Here is a 25,040-nt window from a genome sequence, read left to right on the forward strand (position 1 = left end):
TACAGGTAGTAACACTTGAGTACAGTGTTACATTGAGGTGAAGTAAAGGTGTGGTAGCACTCCATGGTTTTAGTACTGTTTGCTCCTCAGTGTCTGATAGGATGTGATTGTTAAATGTGGGGATGTGGCTGGGAATCAGTGAGTTTACCTTGCTGTGTTGTGGGGGTGTGTGTCCCCATGTGCGTGTGCACAAAGCAAAGCCTGACGAGCTGTGTTCCACCTTTGCAGGGTGCCTTGGTGCAGGTTCAGGCTGCAGAAGGTGCTCCAGTGAGGAAGGACCATCTCCCCAGCAGAGAGCAGCAGATTCAGGCCCTGCAGAGCGGCGGGGAGTTCGATGTCCTGGTCATTGGTGGGGGAGCCACGGGCTGTGGCTGTGCCTTGGATGCAGCCACCAGAGGTAAAGGTTCAGCTGCAGGCTCCCTCTTGGGGCACCTGCCTTGTAACAAACTTCTCAGCCTGCCTTTTCTAAGGTACTGGAAGGAGATTGGTTATCCTGGTTAGGAAACCTCTGTTCTCAGAAGGCAAAGGGACCCTGAAGGTCACACAACAAATCCCTGCTCTGTAACTGGGGTATCTGCATCACCGAATTAGAGCTTGTCTTCATTTTCTTCTGCCTTCACTCAGAGTCAGGATTAAAAACACAAAGGAGACAAATTTCTCGTGTTCAGGCTGGATTGTTTATTAAATCTTATCTAAAGTACAGAGGGTTCTGCAACACTTCCAGCTACCAGCTAAAAGTGAGCAAAACGGGGATGAATCCCCCTAGTTACAAGGTCTTTTAAAACAATCCAATAAAGAATTAACACCTATATCATTTATACTTTTGACCCAATCACCAAACCCCTGTGACCCTCAGTGCAGCACTGACTGTCCAACCAAAAAACTACAACCTGAAATCATGAAGAAGAAAGAAGACAGAAAAAGAGACAATGCCCAAGAACCTCTATCCTGTCCCATACCCATTTCTATATTCTAAAAACCCCAAATTCCAAACCCTTCACCATGTGAAATCACACACTTTTAATTGCATTCCCATGACCCTAACTCCATCACTCAAATTTGGAAGCCTTCTCCAAGGCCTCAGGTCAAAAGCAGTTTTCTCCAGGGGGTCAGTACCAGAAAGCTCAAAACTCCAGCAGTGCTCCTGTTACCTTTGAGGAGCTGGCCAGAGCAGAGACCCCTGAAGTTCTCAGGTTGTTAAACCTGGACATTGCCTCAGAAACAGAGAAAACCTGACCCCAGGAGTCTGAGCTGGAAAACACTCATCCAGAAGGTGTGGTAATAGGAAATGGATACAGCACCAGGGTCTGACCATAGGGAGACAAGTCCAAACTCCAGCCTGGTTATGTTTAATAACACAGAACAAAGATCTTCTCACTTCCACCTCTGCTGTGCTTTGGCAGAAAATACAGTTGTAAAGCAGACAGAAGTTATTACAGTTAATCTCTGTTTATCCTTCTCTTGGATATATCAGCAGGTTTCTGAGGTGTGAAATATTCACAGGCATTTGGTTAATGAGTTGTGTCTCGTTGCTGTTCATTCATGGAACTTGCTCTTTTACCGTGTTTGCTTCGCTTAACAACAAATTTTGCTTTTCGTGTATTTGATAAATCTTCACCAAATTATTTCTGATTGTGTCCATTAATCTTCAGTCACATCCGACAAAAATAAATTGCTCTGATCTTTGTAAGTTACCAGTAATAATTAGATGTTTTTAAGGACATGAAAGTTTTGGGAGACCAGTAGATGTTAAAATCTCTTGTGTTGCCACTGCTGAGGTCCCTGGAGTGCTGTGTCCAGTTCTGGGTCCCCCATGGCCAAAGGACACTGAGGGGCTGGAGCATGGTGGGACTCAGAGATCCTGGAGGTCTTTTCCAGCCTCAGGGATGTAGTGATTAAGGCTGATCAGAGTTTTTTCTGTGTGTGTCAGAATTCCAGGTGTGCCCCATGCTCTCTGGCTCTCCCTCTGAAGCAAACTCCAAGTGAACAGAGCTGCCAGTTCAGTTGCCTTCCTCTCTGGAATGTCACTTAAATTGTTAGTGAAGAGGTTTAAAGGGTTGAAAGTGTCCATGGAACCCCTCTGTTCCTGCCGTGCATCCAAGCTCTTGTTTCTTTTGGGAGTGTGGCCCCCTTAATGTTCTCTAATGCCTTTCTGTTGTGAAATATCCAGCTTTTAATGTGCTGCTGTTTAAGTTCTGCTTTGACTTTTCCCTCAGGAAGAAGGCTAAAATTTTTCATTACAATATAGACAGTGCACTACACTTTGAATACAAATTTATCCATGTACAGAGTAATTTTTCTTGTGATTGTCTCTACCCTAGAGAAGTGTCTTTAATGAATTACATACAAATTGTGTAATTTAAGAAGTTAATTTGGTTTTCTGGTAACACAGGACTAAAAACAGCCCTTCTAGAAAGAGATGATTTCTCATCAGGGACCAGCAGCAGGAGCACTAAATTGATCCATGGTGGAGTGAGGTACCTCCAGAAGGCCATCATGAAGTTGGATTTTGAGCAGGTAATTTTTTGTGCTGGTTGTTCAGCAAGAATTGCTGGTAGACACTTCGCTGTCCCAGGTAGAGCTGAGTCTCCTGTTGAGCTTCTCAGTGCTGGATTCCACAGCCACTGTGCATGGAAATGTCTTCTGTGGGGGAGCTTGGCAGTGCTTTGATGGGCAGTGTCATTGCCCTGCCTTGCATGCTGTAGGTTTTGGGAGAGGCAGGCAGAAACAGGGCTGATCTCAGAATAAAAATATAAAATATAAAGTAAAATAAAATAAAATAAAACAGAGAAAGGTAGTGCTATGAATTGAGGGGAGTGAGTGGCTGTCCTGTTCTGGAATGGGGACAGAAAAGATGGTAAATGAGTGATTTAATTTGGAATGGGGGAAAAATATTGCAAATGAACGACTTATTTTGGAATAAGAGAAGAAAGATGGTAAATGAGTGATTTATTTTGGCATGGGAAACGAAAATACAGTAAATGAGTGATAGTGTATAAATGTTTCTGTGCATTCTTGTGTGGGTGGAAGCCTGATATTCCTGTTTTGAAGAATCACATTGTCTTCCCATTGGAACCTCTCAAAGTATGTTTTAGTGGTTGTAATGCTGCTGCAGGAATGGGGATTTTTCAGGTGGAAATATCCAAGCCCTGCAGTTATCCAGCCAGAGAATGCCACCTCTTCTCCAAAGAGCAGCTCCACACTGATTGCTTTGGGGAAGAACCCTTGTGCATTGGCAGCTTGGAGCTGGATGGGACTGGGCAGTGGGAATTGCCATGGAGCTGTGCTGTGGGATGAGTCCCAGCCCTCCTCAAGTGCCTCCTGCCCTCCTTGGGGCAGCGTGGCATGTTGAGCTTAATGTTCAAATGGAAACCTGTGCAAATGTGCTGCCAAGTCAGCACAATGAAAGTACTGAAACTTTATTTTACTGGGGACCCTCTTCCTAAACCGTTGGGTTTCTCAGCAGATCACAGCGTGTTTTGGAAATCCCAGTGACAATGGCGTGAGGTGTTGAACTTGGATAAAGTCTGTTTAAAGTTGTTCAGTGTTTCCCCTGGTGCTGAGGGTGGCACTGCCCATGGCTGGTGTTCTGCAGTACAGGATGGTGAGGGATGGAGGGTGGCACTGCCTGGCACTGCCCATGGCTGGTGTTCTGCAGTACAGGATGGTGAGGGATGGAGGGTGGCACTGCCTGGCACTGCTCATGGCTGGTGTTCTGCAGTACAAGATGGTGAGGGATGGAGGGTGGCACTGCCTGGCACTGCTCCTGGCTGGTGTTCTGCAGTACAGGATGGTGAGGGATGGAGGGTGGCACTGCCTGGCACTGCCCATGGCTGGTGTTCTGCAGTACAGGATGGTGAGGGATGGAGGGTGGCACTGCCTGGCACTGCTCATGGCTGGTGTTCTGCAGTACAGGATGGTGAGGGATGGAGGGTGGCACTGCCTGGCACTGCTCATGGCTGGTGTTCTGCAGTACAGGATGGTGAGGGATGGAGGGTGGCACTGCCTGGCACTGCTCATGGCTGGTGTTCTGCAGTACAGGATGGTGAGGGATGGAGGGTGGCACTGCCTGGCACTGCTCATGGCTGGTGTTCTGCAGTACAGGATGGTGAGGGATGGAGGGTGGCACTGCCTGGCACTGCCCATGGCTGGTGTTCTGCAGTACAGGATGGTGAGGGATGGAGGGTGGCACTGCCTGGCACTGCTCATGGCTGGTGTTCTGCAGTACAGGATGGTGAGGGATGGAGGGTGGCACTGCCTGGCACTGCCCATGGCTGGTGTTCTGCAGTACAGGATGGTGAGGGATGGAGGGTGGCACTGCCTGGCACTGCTCATGGCTGGTGTTCTGCAGTACAAGATGGTGAGGGATGGAGGGTGGCACTGCCTGGCACTGCTCCTGGCTGGTGTTCTGCAGTACAGGATGGTGAGGGATGGAGGGTGGCACTGCCTGGCACTGCCCATGGCTGGTGTTCTGCAGTACAGGATGGTGAGGGATCGAGGGTGGCACTGCCTGGCACTGCTCATGGCTGGTGTTCTGCAGTACAGGATGGTGAGGGATGGAGGGTGGCACTGCCTGGCACTGCTCATGGCTGGTGTTCTGCAGTACAGGATGGTGAGGGATGGAGGGTGGCACTGCCTGGCACTGCTCATGGCTGGTGTTCTGCAGTACAGGATGGTGAGGGATGGAGGGTGGCACTGCCTGGCACTGCTCATGGCTGGTGTTCTGCAGTACAGGATGGTGAGGGATGGAGGGTGGCACTGCCTGGCACTGCTCATGGCTGGTGTTCTGCAGTACAGGATGGTGAGGGATGGAGGGTGGCACTGCCTGGCACTGCCCATGGCTGGTGTTCTGCAGTACAGGATGGTGAGGGATGGAGGGTGGCACTGCCTGGCACTGCTCATGGCTGGTGTTCTGCAGTACAGGATGGTGAGGGATGGAGGGTGGCACTGCCTGGCACTGCCCATGGCTGGTGTTCTGCAGTACAGGATGGTGAGGGATGGAGGGTGGCACTGCCTGGCACTGCCCATGGCTGGTGTTCTGCAGTACAGGATGGTGAGGGATGGAGGGTGGCACTGCCTGGCACTGCCCATGGCTGGTGTTCTGCAGTACAGGATGGTGAGGGATGGAGGGTGGCACTGCCTGGCACTGCTCATGGCTGGTGTTCTGCAGTACAGGATGGTGAAGGAGGCTCTGGAGGAGCGAGCACACCTGCTGAAGAGCGCTCCCCACCTCTCAGCCCCGCTGCCCATCATGCTCCCCATCTACAAGTAAGTTCTGCTGTGCCTTCTCTCCTTTTCCTTGGCTTCTCACAGGCAAGCCCTGGCCTGGGAGAGGTTCCTTACAGCTGTCCCAGGGGAAGATGCTGGGCTGCAGAAGAACAGAATTCTCTTGTGCCCCAGGCAGCAATGGCTGCTTTGGGGGGCACATCCTGGGTGCAGCTTTTCAGGGCCCTTCCAGCACTCCAGCAGGGACAGCAGGAGAGAGCTCTCATTCCCAGGGTATATTTGCTGTTCTTCCAGTGCACCCCTGTCTTCCACACATCCTGCCAGTGTTCCCAGCAAGGTGCCCTTCAGTCCATGTGAGCACAGGGCAGTTGGGTGTGGACAGAACAGGTTCCTCCTCCTCTGAGGAAGATGCCCAGAGCTTTGGGTTAGGTTTTCAGTTTGTAAGAGCAATTACTCACTGGAACAGGCTACTTAGAGCAGGTGGGTTTTGCTGAAGGAACTTAATTTTGTTAAGACCATTCCTGTTTTTATTCTTCCTGTCTTAGTGTGAGGGCTTGTAAGAGCTGGAGCTTGTATAGGCTGATGGTTGCCTGCATTTATTGTGGTGCTGTTTGTGCAGGAGGCCTTAGACTGTGCCTTGGGGGAATCCTCTCAGCTTGCACACACAGCTCCAGTATCTCACACAGATGCACAACAGCCCCCTTTAGATCCTGATTTTAGAGCAAATAAATCCTTGAATGTGTTTCAGTCGCTGCTGGTACTAGCTCAGTTGAAAGCAGTGGCAAACATCAGCTAAGTCTGGAGTATTTACACTGCCTTGTTGCCATGAGCTTGTCATGCTGCCCAGGGTAGAAGTGCTGTAAGAGCCCTGTGCGTTACTCACCGTGCTCCGTGTGCAGTAACAGCGCACGCACTTCCGAACGCTTCGCTTGGAGGTTTTTGTTGTTCACTTCATGGTGCTTTTCTCTCCTCAGGTGGTGGCAGCTGCCATACTACTGGGTTGGCATAAAGCTCTACGACCTGGTGGCTGGCAGCCAGTGCCTGAAGAGCAGCTATGTCCTCACCAAGGCCCGGGCCCTGGAGCTGTTCCCCATGCTGCGCAGGGACAAGCTGGTCGGAGCCATTGTCTACTACGATGGTGCGTGGCCTCTGTGCCTGCTCTGTGCTCGTGAGCTTTGCTTTTGGAGTAAAAACACAAGTGGGAGGCTGCAGATGGTGCACTGGGTGTCTACAGCTTGAAGGATTTGACTTGCCTTTCAGTGGTTAATTTGGGAGACAAGTTGTGTTTTCACGGCAGCAGCTTGCTGGGTGCAGGAGAAAATGGAGTGGTTTTTCTTGTGGGTGTGGAGTGGTGTGAGAGTGTTCTGGTGGAGATGTGGTTTCTGATATTTTGGCAGCAGAAAGGTCTTCACACAAGGTGGATTATAAAGGGAATTCCTTTCCCTTTGTAGACCTGCATTTAGTACAGTTCATCAGCTCATCAAAGGGGTTCTGGACTGGGAGGGGCTCTGGAAACACACTGGACTCCAGTGGGGTTTATGAGGCCTCTGGGTAAAGCTTGTGTTGTTAATTACAGGTGTCTCAGACAGAGCCCAGCAGCATGGAAAAACAATTAAAAATTCATATGTATGTGTGGGAGTATGTATGTGCAGATTCTTGTTTGCGAGGAGGGTCAGATTTAAAGGATGGACTTGGTGTTTCTTTTATTTTACTACTGAAGGAAGCTGCATTTTATCTTATTTTTAAGGTCTGGAGGAAATAAGAGCGACATTTGCTAATTTAGCAGAATTTGTTGTGGGATTATGTGGTGGTTTTTGTAGCCAGTACCAGGACCTGCCATAGACAGCACACAGAGAAGGAATTCAGATTTATTTTTTCTGTATCCTGAACTATTCCTTAGCTTGTTTTAAGGGATCCCAGGAGCCTGCCAGAAGAACGAAGTGGTTCTCTTAACTGTAATTACACTTCTCATAAGAGCACTATAGCCTGAAATCTATTTATAATCTAGTGAAGTTTTTTTCTGATTAAATAAATAATTTGGCTGTATTGTGGCTATTTACTACTCCAGCATTCCAAAGATACATCTTTCAAGATAGCCTTAAGATTGGTCTTCATGTTTCTTACATGAATAATTGCTTCAAACAGTGCTGTAAATGTAGAGATTCAGCATCAGAATGCCATGTGGGCTTTGATGGCAAACATGAGTAGGGCAGGGCAGGGCTCTGAGTGACTGACAGATGTCCCTGGAGCTTTTGGTGCCATCCCAACAGAGGGAAACAAACCCACACTCAATATTGGAGAGGAGCAGTAAAACAGAAGAAAAACAAAGGAGAAAAATCTGTGTTGCTTTATTTTGCTTTCTTTATAAGATACAGCTCAGTTATCCTCAGTGTTAGGCAGAAGGTAAAGAAATGCTGTTTTGAATTTAAAAAAAAACCTCTCCAAGCTCCCCCAAACCTCAGTTTCCCTGAAGAATAAAACGGGTTTGAAGGACTCAGGGATGAAATCTGTGAGTTGATAGTACACATCTGAGTGTTCTGAGGCTGCAGCTAGTGCAGAATAAAGACTCCAGCTCGAGTTAATTCCATTCTGAGCTGGCCACATCTCAGCTCACTGCTGTGTGTGGGGTGGCCCGTGGGGCAGGGGGCTCCCGTGGGGCTGGAGCACATGAACTGTTTTGTCCTGATCAATTAACCTGTGCTCTGGCCACGGGAAATGGGCTTTGAGTCATAACACCTCAGCGAGATCCCTATAGGTCTCGAAAATTATTGTCCTTGAATTTTAATGATGTATTGTCGCACCCTAAATCCAGAGGGATGGAGCACAAAGGGAAAGGGAGTGGACCTGAGAGTAGAGGAGGGGGTGATGAAATTAAACTTGTTTTTAGTCCTTTCAGAAGGAGTCATCGTAAAATAGAGTATTAAATAATGGCAAAGCAAAATGCAAGTCTTAAAGAAGGCGATATCTTTCTCCTCTCTGTCCATCCCTTCTCTCTCCCTTAAGGAATGAATCAATAAATTGGTCTTCTAAGGATGGAGTTTGTTAACTGTAAGTGCAGTTAAATGCAGTTTTATCCCGTTTCCTCACTTCACTTTATTCCCTGGAACTGTTGAAAGCAGAGCTGTTAATGATCACAGCTGTGGATCCCCAGCACCAAGGGGAGGAGGTGAAAGCATGCCGTGCCTGAGTTAATTCTGTGTGTGCTGAAGCCCCTGCCCAGGGCTGCCCCCTCGGTGCCATGTCCCTGTGCAGCTCGGGGCTGCTCTTTGTGCAGGGCTGGTGGCACCTCCAGCCATCCATAATTCATGGGGACGTCGTGTTCCCATCCGCGCCGGGGTCGTCTTCATTACATCCTTTAAATTGTTTATACAGGCACAAAAAAATGCTACATTAGAAATGTTGGAAGCACCAGCGAGAGCAAATCACAGCCTTGTCCAGGGGCTATTCTTGCTCTGCCTGAGCATGGGGAAGCCAAAGCATATGTTGGATGTTAGCTGGGGTGTACACAACGTGTCCTATTTATTCAAGGTTTGCTTTGAAGCCACAACTTACAAGTTTGTTTCTTAGGGGGACATGTCAGACTGCATTTAGCATTTGTTGGTATTAGGATACTCCTGAATAGCAAAAAGGCTACATTTTGGGGGGGAGAAGGCGGCTGCTATCTGAGCAGGGATCTGTCAGATCCACTTAGGGGCTGTGGGAGAACTGGAGAGGAGGCACAGGGAGAGGCTGGGCTGAGCTCAGCATCTCGGGCAGGATTGTTCTAAAGCACTTTAAATGGAAGAATTCATCTCCATTTAAATTGTACGGAGTTCATTATGATAAGAACTAGGAAAACCATTACAGCAGGGATCCAGCTGGCCAGAGTGTGTCAATGTAAAGTGTTCAGCAATTCCAAGTGGCGTCGTTCTCTTTATGATACATTATTTTTCTGTCTTTTGGTGCTTGCAGGCATTTTTTTTAACATGTTTTGCCTTGCAAGATGAGCCCTTAGGTGTGTAAGGAAAATTTATGTTCTGGAATCAATCCTGAATTTAAGATTCTAGGGCTCTGCTGACCATGCTTTCTGAATTTGCTGTTTTTTTCCTGAAAGAATGAATTAACATATGCTGTGCCTGGGACTCTCTTGCCACATCAAGGTATTGGATTGTTTAATGTCTTGTTCTACAAATCTTTGTTTACTGGGATGTTAGTATGTTTACTGGGATGTAAGTAGCTGGTTTTTTGCTTTTTGCGTTCTCAGTAGTTCTGCATACATTCTCTGCTGAAATATTTTAATATGGAGGTTATTTAAAAGTAGAAGAAACCTTGGCAGAGGATTTCGCTTTCCCTGTTTACAGCAAACCCCCTGAGAAATCCTTCCCAGGCACACGTGCACACACAGACACACACACAAAAATCAATGCAAAAGAGTAGGGCATTCATTAAGCTGTCAAAAATGGAATAAATGCTTTTTTTTTATTTGGGCTCTTGTAGCTATTTTTCCTAGGATTTGAGTGTGTCCTGAATTATGAAATGTTATAGCTTTATAATTCATGTTTGACAAATGGATATTTGGAGATGTTGAGCTGTAATAGGGATATTACAGACAACTCTGTGGCTGTTTTTCCTTCCCTGGATATAAAAACCCTGACAGTTTGTCACTGAACAGACTTTCCAGAGGTGAATTTAAATACACAGCTACTCACATTTCTTGGTGTTTCCAGCCTGAGGCTGGGTGGGTGAGAGAAGTCTTGCAGGCACACCAACCATGGGCATAGCTGGGAAATATCCTGTGTATGCTTCAGACCTCGATGTTTTACAGGGTGTACTGTATTCTGTATCACGGGGCCACCCATGAAATCCTGAGGGATGCAGAGGTTGGGAAGGGTGTGCAGGCTGGGATGTGCAGTGCAGCGATCCCAGGACAGCTCAGCAGCAGTCAGTGTGCTGGGGCAGGCTGGGATGTGCAGTGCAGTGATCCCAGGACAGCTCAGCAGCAGTCAGTGTGCTGGGGCAGGCTGGGATGTGCAGTGCAGTGATCCCAGGACAGCTCAGCAGCAGTCAGTGTGCTGGGGCAGGCTGGGATGTGCAGTGCAGTGATCCCAGGACAGCTCAGCAGCAGTCAGTGTGCTGGGGCAGGCTGGGATGTGCAGTGCAGTGATCCCAGGACAGCTCAGCAGCAGTCAGTGTGCTGGGGCAGGCTGGGATGTGCAGTGCAGCGATCCCAGGACAGCTCAGCAGCAGTCAGTGTGCTGGGGCAGGCTGGGATGTGCAGTGCAGTGATCCCAGGACAGCTCAGCAGCAGTCAGTGTGCTGGGGCAGGCTGGGATGTGCAGTGCAGCGATCCCAGGACAGCTCAGCAGCAGTCAGTGTGCTGGGGCAGGCTGGGATGTGCAGTGCAGTGATCCCAGGACAGCTCAGCAGCAGTCAGTGTGCTGGGGCAGGCTGGGATGTGCAGTGCAGTGATCCCAGGACAGCTCAGCAGCAGTCAGTGTGCTGGGGCAGGCTGGGATGTGCAGTGCAGCGATCCCAGGACAGCTCAGCAGCAGTCAGTGTGCTGGGGCAGGCTGGGATGTGCAGTGCAGTGATCCCAGGACAGCTCAGCAGCAGTCAGTGTGCTGGGGCAGGCTGGGATGTGCAGTGCAGTGATCCCAGGACAGCTCAGCAGCAGTCAGTGTGCTGGGGCAGGCTGGGATGTGCAGTGCAGTGATCCCAGGACAGCTCAGCAGCAGTCAGTGTGCTGGGGCAGGCACAGGCGTTGGGATGTGCTGCAGCCAGGGCTGCCCCACTCTGGGCACACTCTGTGGCTCCAGCCCCGCCACGCTTTGCCCGTCAGGGCCCTTTTATCATTTTCAGAAGGGATAAAATCAATGGCCTGAACCAGCTGCATCTTTAACCCAGTTTTGCCTCTGTTAGAGGTGCCACGTCGCTGCAGGAGCAGCCCTTTGCTCCCACAGAAGGCACAGCAGGGCTGTGCTGCCTGCCCGCTGCCCCAGGCACCTTCCCAAAAGCAGCGGATGATAACTGCATCTCCTGCTGTACCTGTAACAATTTAATCGTGTGAGTCAGCCCAGTCAAGCATCTCCAGCTCATGACTGGGAGACATGAAATTCATTGTCATTATTGTCCCTGTCATTTTGGATCATTATATCCTGCTGCAGAATTTTCCTCACTCCAGTGCTTTCTTACCTCCAGGAAGCAGGGATTATGGCTGAGGTTGGGGTGGGGGCAGGACTGTGAACTACATTTACCTCAGGGGAGCCACAGATTAAATTGGCTTTGCTTTCTGACTTGCTGGATTCGTCTGTTTGTACGCTCTGGGTTTAAGGTTGGAAATGATGAATATTCCCGTGAATTCGGGGCCTCTCTCTTTTCTTTTTTTAATGCTTGTGTAAGCAAAGGATGGGGTTTGTGTCCCTTAAGAAGTGAACGGGGAATAATTCTTCAGATCATGTAACCAAAAAGATTTAAGATGATTCCTGAACAAAACGACATTACTTGTTCATTGTGGCACAAACATCTGCGTGGTCCCCGGTGTGCCGTGGCTTTCAGGGGAAGGGATGGAGCTCTGCTGTGAGCCAGGGCTGTGCTTTGTGGGACCTGCAGAGGGTCACAGTGCCCTGCTCCCTGTGGGACGTGTCCCTGGGAAGGGCAGTGGTGATGGGGTCCCTGCACATCTCACTGCTCCCGGGGCACAAGGGGCAGGAGCGGAGGAAACGGCCCCAAGCTGTGCAGGGGAGCGTCAGAATAGCTGTGAGAAGAAAATACTCCTTGCAGGAGTGGTCAGGCATTGAGATAAGGTGTCTGTGGAGGTGGTGGAGTCACCATCCCTGGCAGTGTTCAGGAGGCACCGTGCGGCACTTGGGACAGGGCTGTGGAGATGGTGGTGGTGCTGGGCTGGCGCTCGGGTGGCTCATCTGGAGGGGCTCTTCCAGCCTTGCAGCTGTGGGTTCTGTGATCTCTGCACTCTGGCATGGCCCTGTGTCCCCCTGGCCAGGTGTGGTCCCCAGGTGAGGCTCTCCTGGATGGCACAGCAGCAGCAGCCCCGGCTCAGCACACAGTGCCTGCTCCATCCATCACTGCTCTGATGGGAGCTGAAATCCAGCGCGGGCTGGCTCCTACGGGAGTTCACCCTGCTGGGATTTTTCCCCTGGAAGCTGTTGGTGGCAGTGGGGACACAGCAAGCTGTGGTGACATCAGCACGTCCCTGCCCGGCAGGGTGGCACGGCCACAGCAGCCCCGCTGTGACGTGACGGGCGCTCCCGGTGACATTTTAGCACTGTTCCCATAAACTGACAGTGACAATGTTTAGTTTCATTTTAACACCGTGCTTTTCCTGCCACTGACACGGCAGTCACAGTGTAGTGACAACTTGAAGGCTGATACAAAAGAAGTGGGAAACAACGTAATTATAAAGCAGTCACACAGAGCCAGAATTCCAAATTTTGTCTGTCACTGGATGTGGTGGATATTGTGGCTTATTTTTGCTTTCTGGGGTCTTAGTTTCAGTAGGAGTTTTAGCTCCTGTGCTGTAACTTGGCAGCAGACTGGATCAGACAGACATTTGAAGGATATTGGGATTTCTTCTGTAAAAATCTTTTATGTGTTTTCTGCCTCTTGCTGGTGATATTGCTTTGTTTATAACTGCAGAATTTGGAACGAATCATAGTAGAACATCGGTTTTAAATGGACAGAGGGCAGGGGTAGGTGGGAGATGAGGGAGAAATCCTTCCCTGTGAGGATGGGCAGCCCTTGGCACAGGGTGCCTGCAGAAGCTGTGGCTGCCCCTGGGTTCCTGGAAGTGTCCAGGGCCAGGCTAGCTGGGATAGTGGGAATGGTCCTGGCATGGGGTGGAATGGGATGAGCTTTAAGGTTCCTTCCAACCCAAACCATTCTGTGATTCCAAGAATAGGGAGGTTTTGTTCTTGTGATCTGAGCTAGTGCTACATGGAGGAGGTCAGAAATTAAGGTGACTACTACTGGATTGTTTAAACTGGATGTGTCAAATCTGAGTTTGAATTGTTGGAATCAATTTACCTGTGAGAAGGCTTGAGGCTTCCCTTTCCAGGAGAGCTGACACCTTAGGGCAGATGTTAAAGAGCTGCAATGTGTGGTGTGGTTATTTCCAGTGCATATTTCATTGTCCATCATCCTTCCCACCTGCTTGAGCCTTACAGGGGTGTCCCAGGGCACAGCAGAGCTGGGGCTCTGTGTGGGACAGCCAGGAGTGCTGGGGGATGGAGCTGATGGAGCCGAGTCAGAACTCATCCCCCTGCAGCAGGACAGGAGCAAGGACATCAGTGCTGTACATCCTACAAAGTCTGGGAGTTGGCAGCAAATTCCACTGCAGTTCCATGTGTTCCAGAGAGCTGGAGAGTTCAGGTCTGGGGGCACTGTACTGACTTGTGACTCACGAGTCAAAGGGGACATTCCCCCTGAACTTACTCTGCTCGTGTCTGGAGAGGAGAACTTGCTGAGCTCTCGCTCAGAGAAGTCTGGAACAATTTTGAGTCACTGCAGCTGATTCATCTTGCTTAACTGGGATCTAACCCTTCCCATATGCACAACAGCTCCTGGGCTCCTGCTTAATGCTTGTAATAAAACTGCTCGTGCAATTAAGCACTTCCTTAAAATTACAGGAGAGGGACAGTCTTGGTGACTTAGTGTACTTGTATAAATCTAATGCACATGTGTAATTGTGTCATCACTCACCAGCCCTGAATGTGCTGAGGTTTGGGTAAGGTTTGGATGTACACAAGGAGAAGACTTGGAACATGAAAGGATTTGCTTTGCTGTGTTGCTTTGTTGCATGCCTGCAGTTACCTGGTGCAGGGCTGCAGTAAGGAACACACCTGTAGGTAGGTGAGCTTTAAGGTCCCTCTCCTGCCAAGCCTTTCTGGGCTCCGTGAATCGGTGTAACAGGGCAGAACAGACCAGAACTGCCAGAGTGCCTCATTAACACTCTGGTTTTCACACAACGCTCCTGAATCAGTCCCAAACAAATCTCTCCGAGCTTTGTTACCACTCCCTGCTGGCTGGGGCTCAGCTCTGATAAAAATAAAATTGAATGTACACTGTGTGCACTCTGGGGGAGGATCCTGTGAGTGCCAACGGAAACATTGTCTGTTCGGATGTGCAGAAATACAGCATTTGCTACTAAGGAGTGAAAATAGAATTTTCCCAAATTACACAAAAAGAAGAAATTATAAACCAAATGGCATCACTGCTGGGCTTAACGTGGTGTGGGATAGACTTACTCCAACTGTCTTTGCACACTGAATGTCCTCAGCAGTGTGGCTTCTAGGATTGAGGGGGTTTTTAGAGGATTCAGTGTTAATTTGGTGAAAGCATTTAGGCCAGTGTTTTGGGAAAAGCTGCCCTTAGTAAAAATGAAAGTATCTCTTCATTGTCACCACATTACAGCAGGTGGAAACAAAAAAGGGGAGGGATGATTCTTTCAGTTTTCCTTGCTGTTTTCAAGAGGTGCTACACAAGGAGCTGCAAGGAGAGCTCAGCATGTTCCATCACTTGGCTCAGGGAGCTTCTCCCAAGGTGCTGAGCTGGGACTGCCTTCTGTGGGGATGCAGTGGGGGAGAGGTGGCATCATGCAAGGAGCAAGGGCTCTCAAACCCAGCCCTGGAGCAGCAGAGTCCTCTCCAGGCAGGGCACTGGTGAACATCTGCTCCTGGGGAATGTCACAGTTGCCATTTCACTGTGTTGCCTACACTTAGGAGATTTAGAGGATCTTCAGGGACATACTCACCTCTGGAGAAAGATGCCAGATTAACTTGGTTTAGCATCTCTGTTGTTAGAAAAGAACTTTTTGGCTGAAGTCCTTGGAAAAGCCCGAAGGATCCCGGAGGGGTCACCTGTGGGAGCTAGGGGGGTTCATTGTTCTGTTTGGTGTTGGAGCCCCAGCGGCTGCTGTGCAGGACAGGGATGGCTGTGCTGGGTAATCCAGGGCCTCGCAGGAAGCTCGGGGTTCCCTTGCCACTGATCCCACACCTCGGGTTTCAGAGTGGAATCACTGAACAGGCACGGGAAGGTGCAGCAGTGCTCGTGTCAAGAGAGCTTTCCATGTTTGGGCTGGAGGAGCTAAAGCTTGGAGCTGCTTTTCTTTTGTGTTCAGGGGATCTCTGTGCCTGGGCAGAATGGCATTTGATTGCAAGGTCAGAAAGGCTGGGATGCAAAACCTTCGCTTTGCTTTATCCTTCCCTTTCTCTCTAGAGTGTTAAAGATCATCATTGTGGTCTGCAGCTCCCTCCCAAGGGGCAGCTCCCATCTCTGCTCTCTGTGACCAGGGACAGGACCTGAGGGGGGGGCTAGAGCTGTGTCAGGAGGGGTTTAGGTTGGAAATCAGGAAAAGGTGCTTCCCCTTTGGGTGGAGGGTGCTGGGCACTGCCCAGGCTCCCCAGGGAAAGGGCATGGCCCCAAGGCTGCCAGAGCTCCAGGAGTGTTTGGACGCTGTTCCCAGGGACAGGGTGGGATTATTGGGGTGTCTGTGCAAGGCAGGGGGTTGGGCTGGGTGACCCCTGTGCCTCCCTCCCAGTTCAGGATATTCTGATTCTCTGTTCAAGTGCAGGATTTTAATGTCATTATCTAGGGGAGAATACAGACATGCCAGTTGGCAGTCCTTAAAAAAAAAAGGCAAAACTCAGCTGTTCCTGAGTATAAAACCACTATGCTGTGAACCCATCTCTCCTAAACTGTTGCACTGTTGTTCTCCACAGATGATAAATTCCCAAGGTGGGAAGTCACTCTTTACTCCTTTCAAATCCAGACCTCTCCAGATCTCTGCTGTTCATGCCATGAAATACTCAAGGACTCCACGCTGTAGGTCACATCAATCTGAAGCCAGTGTGTTTTTCTGCCAGTGTAGTTAATCAGGAACTGGTTATTTCCCAGTCCTCTGCCTGTAAATGCATTCCATGGGCACTCAGTTGCTTTTGGACAGCTGAGGAGTGAGTATTAGCATGGGGGTTCTTGTGTCTGAATAATGATGAGGGGAAAATGGATGAGAGGTTCAGGGAAAGCAGGGAAATGTTGTTTTGAGCACAGTGGTCCAAATCCTGGAATGCGCTGAGAGTGTCCTGAGCTCACTCTGGCTTTAGGAGCATTGGGAAGCTCAACAAAACACTGAGCAGCCTTTGGATTTGGGGCTTGCTAAATAATTGTTACTTGGAAGTGTGGCTTTATAGAAGCTACCCGATTCCACATTATTTATTCTGCTGATTGGCTTCTCGGGATTGCTTTTGCTCTGGACAAATAAGTGACAAACCTGGGAAGAGGCAAACTCGCCAAATTTAAACAGTCAGGGCTGCATAGACCAAAGCTAATATTGGCTGAGGTGGGGTTGTGTGATGAATCCCCACACCAGGGCAGCCACAGGAGAGTGGGGCTTGTGTCGCTGCCACCTGGGCCACTGCTGGCAGGAGCAGACTGGGGGCATCTGACCCCCTGGCCCCGGGGTGCTGCTGCAAGGAGGGAACAAATCCCCCTTGTGCTCATGGCATAGCAGGGTTTGGGGTTTGGTGGCCCTGTCTGAGGGGTGCTCCTTCATGGCCCTGGACAGCTGAGTCCTGCAGTGCCATGGGTCAGCCTGGCCCCAGTTCACACCAGATAAAGGATCCTCCTTTATCTCCAGAGCAATGAGCTCCTGAGAGCCCTTGCTTCAGGCTAGAGCAGCCTTTCCTGGATTACAGAATTACTGAAGCATTTATGTTGGAAAAGCCCTCAAGAGCATCGAGTCCAAGCTGTGACCTCAGCTCATCAGCCAGCCCAGAGCACCGAGTGCCACATCCAGTGGGTTCCTTTGGAATCCCTGGTGGTGTGTGGAAGCAGCTGCTGTAACACAGCTGGGCTCTGTCCTTCGTCCCTTTGTTACCCAGTGCTCCCTCTGCTCAGAGCTGTACCTTCTCTCAACCCTGCCTGGAGCTGGGCAGCTTTGAGATGGACCTCATAATGTCATTTATCCCTCCCTGCCTCGGCAGCAGCAGCAGCAGCAGCAGCAGCAGCAGCAGCAGTGCCCCTGCATTCACTGAATGCTTTGCCTGCCAGCTCTGACCGATGCTTGTTCCCTCTCGTGCATCTCGTGTGATGGAGCATCCGCAACTTTTCCTGACATCTTGTTCAGTTGTTTTGCTGTTCTTCTGTTGTTGCAGCTGATTCTGGGCATTGTGTGCTGAGTGCAATTGGAGTTACTGTTTGTTTCTTCATCGGTGCTTTATCATGCTGCTGTTTCTGTACACTTTGTGTAACTTTTTTTCTCCCGGCTGAAGACGGATTGCACTGCCCAGCCTGGGCTGGGCTGGAATGAGGGGTCTGGGGAGGGGAGGTGGTGCTTGCGAGGCCATTGATCCCCTCTTTATAACTTTGCCCTTTTAGCTGGGAACAGATGATTTGCACGGGGGTTGGAGATTTGCGCAGGCAGAATCCGAAGGACCAAACTTTACATAAACCATTTATACTAAATGCTGGGAATGCTGGCAACATAAATCACCTACAGTATCTATTACAAATTTATCACTTTATCAGTATCATCCGTGATAGGAGTGGTCCAAACAGGTGGGGAGCTGAGCTGTACCTCAGGAAGTTTAGCCTGCTCAGAAATTAATTATTCAGGACACACAGAGCCTGGCCCCTTCAACGTATAGTAATTCTTTCCAGCCAGCATCCAGGCCTCCAACTTCAGTGCAATAATAAATAGGAAAAGTCTCAGGTGAAGCCAGTATTTCAGAGTAATTAATCATCTTCCCCTCACAGTCCCTCCACCTCTCTCTTGGTTTTCTTTAACGAGGGAATTTCAGTAATAAATCTTTAATGATATATGTTAAGAATCCTTCATTAATTCTTGTCCGCTTATTTCTCTTTTTTGGGTGCTTTTATGTTGTACGTTGGAAAGTTCAAAGGAGTATACTAAAAAGAAGCCCAGTTAAACTTGGCAGAGTCTCTAAAAGGATGTTTTGGATGTAGAGTGTCCCATGTTCATGACACGGGATGTTGTTGATGAGTGTTAATTTGGTTAATACCAGTTGTCCTGTCCTCATCTTGGACACAGGTATTGAGTCAGGGCAGGATGATAAAGGAAAAGGGAACGTGTTTTGTGTGCTGAAGGTGCTCGCTGTGTGCGGAGCAGCCAGAGCCCCGTGGGGCACACCTGGACCTGTGAGTGCCAGGAGGTGTGACAGGGACACCTGGGACAGGGACACCTGGGATAGGGACACTGTCACAGGGACACCTGGGACAGGGGCACCTGGGACAGATCAGGGCTGTGACAGGAACACCTGTGACACGCCAGGGCTGAGACAGGGACACCTGTGACAGGGACGCTGTGACAGGGACACCTGGGACAGATCGGGGCTGGCACTGCTGCAGGTGACATCGCTGCAGGTGACACCTCTACGGGTGACACCGCCGAGGGAGACACTGCTGCGGGTGGCGCCGCTGCAGGTGACGCTGGTGTCTGTCCTTGCCCGCAGGACAGCACAACGACGCACGAATGAACCTGGCCATCGCCCTGACCGCCGCCCGCTACGGCGCAGCCACGGCCAACTACACCGAGGTACGGCAGCTGCTCAAGGGAACGGGCACGGACGGGCGGCAGCGCGTCTGCGGGGTGCGCTGCAGGGACGTGCTCACGGGTGAGTGTGGGTATGGGGTGTGTGGGGTGAGTGTGGGTATGGGGTGTGTGGGGTGAGTGTGGGTATGGGGTGAGTGTGGGTATGGGGTGTGTGGGGTGAGTGTGGGTATGGGGTGAGTGTGGGTATGGGGTGTGTGGGGTGAGTGTGGGTATGGGGTGTGTGGGGTGAGTGTGGGTATGGGGTGTGTGGGGTGAGTGTGGGTATGGGGTGTGTAGGGTCTGCGGGGTGCGCTGCAGGGACGTGCTCACGGGTGAGTGTGGGTATGGGGTGTGTGGGGTGAGTGTGGGTATGGGGTGTGTGGGGTGAGTGTGGGTATGGGGTGAGTGTGGGTATGGGGTGTGTGGGGTGAGTGTGGGTATGGGGTGTGTGGGGTGAGTGTGGGTATGGGGTGAGTGTGGGTATGGGGTGTGTGGGGTGAGTGTGGGTATGGGGTGTGTGGGGTCTGCGGGATGCGCTGCAGGGATGTGCTCACGGGTGAGTGGGGTCTGTGGGGTCTGTGGGGTGGGTGCTGCAGGGGACAGTGACACCCTGGGCTCCACGGGAGGGAGGAGCGGGGCTGCTGCCATCTGCAAACAGCCCTGACCCGGCACAGGAGCCATCTTCCCAGGCTGTGCCATTAATGTCACTCACCTTGCACTGTGTCACATTTCTCACTCAAACCCCAGTGTTCTGGCAGGCCAGACTGAGCTTTGCACCCCAGCCCTTGTGTCAAGCAGAGATGACATTGTGAAAGGCTCCGTGCTGTACAGTAGTGATCCCATTTACTGACTCTGCAGGCTGGCACTGAAATCTCTCTTCCTGAGAGGCAGATTTCAGCTGAGCAGCTCCCACCCCTCCTGCCTCTCTTCTGCCCTTACAGATAAGCTGGAATTCCCCTCTGAAACGTTTTCTCTCAAATCTGCTGTTGGGTGAGCACTTGGTTAATTTTTAGAGCCCCTCCCAGCTGTTGTTCAGACACGAAGGGTACACTTTACAGTGGGCTGAGTTCATAGAGACATGAATACCAAAGAGCACCAGTGAGCAGGAAGCACACAGTGTCTGTGATTGATCCTGCTTCCTTTCACAGGGAAGGAGTTCGATGTCAGAGCCAAGTGTGTTATCAATGCCACGGGACCTTTCACTGACTCGGTGCGCAAAATGGATGATGAGGAGGTGCCCAACATCTGCCAGCCCAGTGCAGGCGTGCACATCGTGATGCCTGGGTATTACAGGTGAGGCAGGGGAGCTGCTGCCCCTGCAGCTTCATTTGTAATCTCTGCTGCTGCTGCATCAATCAGCTGAGAGACACACTGGCGGCTTCTCAGCAGCTCGGAGTGCACAGTTTGATTCTGATTTTTATTTGTGTTTCTTAAAGAGGATCCTGGCGCTGTGCTGGCGAGAGGAACAATTTCATCTATTCAAAGCAGACTGGAGCCATGTAGTTTTTAGTTAGAGCTCCCCAAGGCAGGACTCCTGGTGAAGCAGAAGGCGTTTAGGCAGCACAACCCCAGCCTCGTGAAAGCACCTGTTTCAATGATGCCTTTGAGCTGAGTGTGCTGCTGCTTGGTCACCCCCTCAGGAAAACAAGGAGCATGTAAAACCTTCCAGAGGGGTTGCACCTTCATACAGAATCTCTTGTCCTGTAAAATCATGGGATCACAGAGTGGTCTGGGTTGGAAGAGACTTTAAAGATCTTCTTGTTCATTGCCTGCCTTTACATGTGAAGCTCCCTGTGCAGTGACTCTGCTGGGTTGTGGCTCTGCTCAGAGAAAACAGGAGTGCAGAAGCACAGAATAAGTGATGGAATGGGCAGTGTAATCAGTAATAATAATTACTACACAGGCAGTAGACGTAGCTCAGAGTAACAAAACCACATTTGCTGTGGCCCCAAGTCCACCCACCCATCCGTTGGAGTTTTGGTGGAGAGGACGTGCCCTCCTTGTTCCAGGAGAGGTTCCCGTGGCACTCTGCTCCCTGCAATCTCCGGCTGCTCTCCCTGTTTGCTGTGCAAAGCCAAATCCCCTTCTCCCAGCCAGCCTTGTCAGTCGGAACTCAAATATTACCTTTGGTTCCTGAAGTCATTAGCATCCTAATGGAAATTCCCCTTTATGGACTTAGCCCAGTTGTGTTGATACAGTGCCCTTGCAGTAATGCCTTCCACAGCCCTGCTCAGAATGGGAATTCAGCCTTCCAGTGCTCCGTGGGGTCTTTCTGTCCCAACAGGACATGACCACACACTGTAAAATTGAGGCATTTCTGGCCTGGTCTAAAATCACCCCTGCATTCTCTTCTGGTTTGGGTTTTTTTGTTTTTTTTTCATTTTTGTATCTTTCTCCATGAAAAATGGTAAAATGACCTGATAGCTGCTTTAAAGTACTAAAAATGTGGAGAAATGGGCTGTAATCCCAGTTTCCTCATATGCCAGGAGAAGGATGTATGTGATTAGCTTTATGGCCCTACACAAAAACATGGAAAGCTTTAAAACCTGGGCTCACTTGGTAAATTCAAAGTAGAAGAAGGCTGGATATGCTCGAGAGCTCTGATTTATTTATTCTGTAATAACCCAATAATTTTAATTGGAAATGTGGAGAATTCTTGTTCTCCATGTTCCCCAGTGTATGTCAGCATGTGGGCATTACTTTCCTTGGAAAATAGTATCTGCCCACATACTGCCTCCACAGCACAGCTGATAAGATAAAACTGCACTGAATTTCCTTGGAGTGGGATAGCTGAAAGCAGGGAGCTGTCTGCTAAATAGAAAACACTCGTGGGATTTAATCTTGGTTGTATCAGGCCTTCCTTCCTTCTCTGGTGCCAAGGAACACTGCTCAGCACAGGAAGGTTGGCATTTCACCATGTCCACGTGTGCCCTGGGAATGTGGTACAGGATTTTGGCCCACAGTCACACAAATGATTTTTTTTTTAACATCTAGAGGGTTTTAGTTATAAATACAGTCAAGATTTTGTAAAACTAATGTTAACCTAATGCATTCACTCCCCATGGGTTTCTTACTCATTGATGTCCTTCATTAATAGTCCCAGAATTCCTCCCCTCATTAATTAGGCTTCCTGCCTGGATTGTGTCTGTGAAGGCAAAGCTTTTTCCTCTCCTTTCTGAGCAATTTTAGATGTTTCAGTCTTTCTGGAATTTTCCTCTCTGCTCTGCATTCCACGTTCCAAGTAAATTTGCCTGTTGCACTTTATTTCTTCCCTATGGAAAGTCACTTTTTATCATTCTTTTACTGTGTTTGTGGTGCTTTGGTGAAATGCGTCTTCAGCTGGAGACCTTCCATGGATCCAAGACCTTCCATGGGTCTCCCAGACCTTTTACCCCTGCGTTTCTCTGTAAAGGCATTGCTTCATGCTTCATGTTGGAGTTTCAAATCCTGAATTTGCCCATTTTAGCCATCTTTAAAGAGAAATTTCACCACGGCTTCATGGCTCTTACCTCCTCCTCCCATCCATGGTGGAATCGTAGGAATTCTGTCCCACAAAACCATGTTGTTTCAGAGGTACTCCTGGTTGTGCAGCAGCAGGACTCCAGAGGTCTCTGGAAAGCCAGTATTTGGGTGTTAAAATGCTTCTTTCTGATGCAAAACACCTTATTTTGCATTTGTTTGGGTGGCTCTTTAGTTATTTAAATAAGCTGTAACAAGCATGGCAAAGGGCATGGAGAGAGAGCTTCCCAGGATAGCTGGTATCAGTGATTCAGTAAATAATTGGCACATGGAAAACTGTTTTCCCAGCACTTGTTGTGCAATCTAAAACACTTCAATCCAGAGGTGCTGTGGGGAAACTTAGTTTGAAGTCTTTGCTTGTTCCTCTTCCTTGTTTTTAACAGTTTTTATAAAATCACATAAAAAAAATTCATACTTTGAAGAAAATGTCTATAAAGTTTCTGAATTCTGATACTGTATATTAAACCTCTGATTTCCTCTGTCTAAATCAACAGCTTTTTCATTTTAAAAAGTAATCATTTGTCTGAGGTGATTTACCTTTCCCAAACCTGTGTTGACTTCCCCTATTAGATTGTACCTCTGCCACCGTATGCCTAAGCTGTCTATAAATATCAGCTAAAATGGGTCTAATATACATGCTAGCTATGAAATTCTCAGCCTCTCTCCCAGCCTTGCCACCAGATATTGCCAGCTTCCTTTCAGTAATCACTTCAGCCTTCCTAAAAATGCAATATTCAGCGATTCAGCTTGGATAGGTAAATCCCACCCAAGCAGGTCTTTGCCTTCAGACACTGCCTTAGGATTTGGGTCCATGGAGTAACTCCCCTCTGAAGTCCCTAACTGCCTCCTAAATCTGCATCTCCTGCCCTCCTCCCACCTGCTCCCTGTATCCCAGGGGCAGGGGCACGGCCTGAAGAGCCCTGACCTGACTGCACCTTTGTTTGCAGCACCTTAAATGAAAGTCAGCATCAGTCCTTGAAGTAAAAATGATGGAAAAAAGGGGCAGTTCAATGTTTTGCTGCATAAAAGCTGTTTACTTTGAAGTGCTTATAAAAGCCTTTTTTTTTCTGAAATACAAGCAGGGCTTTGAGGAGACAGTGGGTTTGTACCTGTGGATATCTTTCTTACATTACACCAGTAAAACTTGATACATGAATTAATATGTCCTATCCAAAGCGCTACAGTTTTTCGTCCTTGTACTGAATCATTCTGTTTTAGCACTGGCAGAAGTCATGAAAAATGCCTGAGTAGCAGCATCCACCGAGTGTCTTTTGCCTTTTTTTCCTCAAAGCACAGTTGCCCATCAAGGGCCTCAGAGTTGGAGGCACTCAGAGCACGTTCCTTGCTCCAAATCCCTCAGGATTCTGTGGGTGTTCCTTCCTGCTGTAGTGGCAGGTAGTGACAAACTCTGGCTTAGTGTCACTGCAAGGATATTCCTTAAATGTCTTCATTTCTTTTCTTTGTCCTCCTTGACCTCTCAGTCACTATGCCTCACCCCTCCTGCTCCACCTTTTTTGTGGAGGAAGGTCAGAGGAATTGCCAAAATTTTATGGCATAAAAACATCCACGGGCCTGGCTTCCCCAGACTTCTGGGATATCTGTTTAAAGCCATGGCTTGGTGTCTTGGTTTGAAAGGCAGGTGTTTGTAAAGAAAGTCAGGAGCCTCTCTTGAAATGGACAGTGTAAATCCCCTACCTCCAAATTATTATAATTTTGAAATTAAGGAGCTCTCAGGCAAAGACATGGGAATAACAGTTCTTTACTAGGAAAAATTAAAATAAAAATACTGTATTAGAGAAAAACAAGCCCAAACCCACTGTCAGAGTGAGAATCCAAGCTGCCCCCCGTCAGTCACTCAGGGTGTTGGAGCAGTCCCATTAAATGGTGGCTGCATCCTCCTGCAGTGACAGATGTGCTTCTGTTGGAGCAGTGCTCCTGGGGAAGGTGCAGGTTTCCTCCAAAGCTCCAGTGATGATGTGGAAGGGTCTGGTTTTCCTCTGGGATCCAGTGGGAAAAGGCTGCTCTGATGTTCCAAATCCCAGATTTGATCCGGGTAGGAAATGCTTGGCTCCTGCCCCTGGGTGGAGCAAATCCCAATGGGGTGATGGAATTTTCTCAGCCAGGCAGTGGGACTCAGTGGCCATTAACAGGAGATCTCTCCTGGAGGAAGGATGGGCTGTGGGAAAGATAAAGAGCACTGCCCCAGCTGCTTTAACAGATGGAACTGATGGAACACACACTGCTGGCCACATCCTGATTTGCATCCCAAGACACTTGGCCACATGTGAAATCCATTATTTGTTCATTTATTAACTCCTTTACCTGAGAACAGATGTGGTTCCCAGTCCTTACCTGGCACTGGGGGTGCAGGACATACCCCAGGTGTCAGCGCCCTGTTCCTTTTGTGAGCCAGGCCCCTCCTCTCTTTCAGCCCTGACAACATGGGGCTGCTGGACCCGGCCACCAGCGATGGCAGAGTGATCTTCTTCCTGCCCTGGGAGAAGATGACGATCGCAGGGACCACGGACAGCCCCACGGATGTCACCTCCCACCCCATCCCCACGGAGGAGGACATCAACTTCATCCTGAGCGAAGTGCGCAACTACCTGGGAGCAGATGTGGAAGGTAATCCTGGGGATCCTTCCCTGGGGAGCCCAGGCATTGCAGCCTGGGGAGCGCTGCTGCCTGCAGGTTTTGTGTGACTGGCAGCTGTGATCTGCCTGTGTGAAACCAGTGGCTTTAAATGGCTCAAGCG

General features: G+C 49.5%; 1 protein-coding gene across 1 annotated transcript in view; it reads left to right on the forward strand.

Moving 5' to 3' along the window:
- The window catches only part of GPD2 (glycerol-3-phosphate dehydrogenase 2), a 46,318-nt gene that overhangs the window by 4,786 nt on the left and 16,492 nt on the right, over nt 1–25,040 (forward strand). The window contains exons 2-8 of the mRNA XM_062498142.1: nt 229–397; nt 2,393–2,517; nt 5,171–5,268; nt 6,201–6,364; nt 18,687–18,848; nt 19,915–20,059; nt 24,717–24,910. Coding sequence (XP_062354126.1) covers nt 229–397; nt 2,393–2,517; nt 5,171–5,268; nt 6,201–6,364; nt 18,687–18,848; nt 19,915–20,059; nt 24,717–24,910 — 1,057 coding nt within the window. The remainder of the gene's footprint in view (nt 1–228; nt 398–2,392; nt 2,518–5,170; nt 5,269–6,200; nt 6,365–18,686; nt 18,849–19,914; nt 20,060–24,716; nt 24,911–25,040) is intronic.

This window comes from Cinclus cinclus, chromosome 9, assembly GCF_963662255.1.
Source record: "Cinclus cinclus chromosome 9, bCinCin1.1, whole genome shotgun sequence".
NCBI lineage: Eukaryota > Metazoa > Chordata > Aves > Passeriformes > Cinclidae > Cinclus > Cinclus cinclus.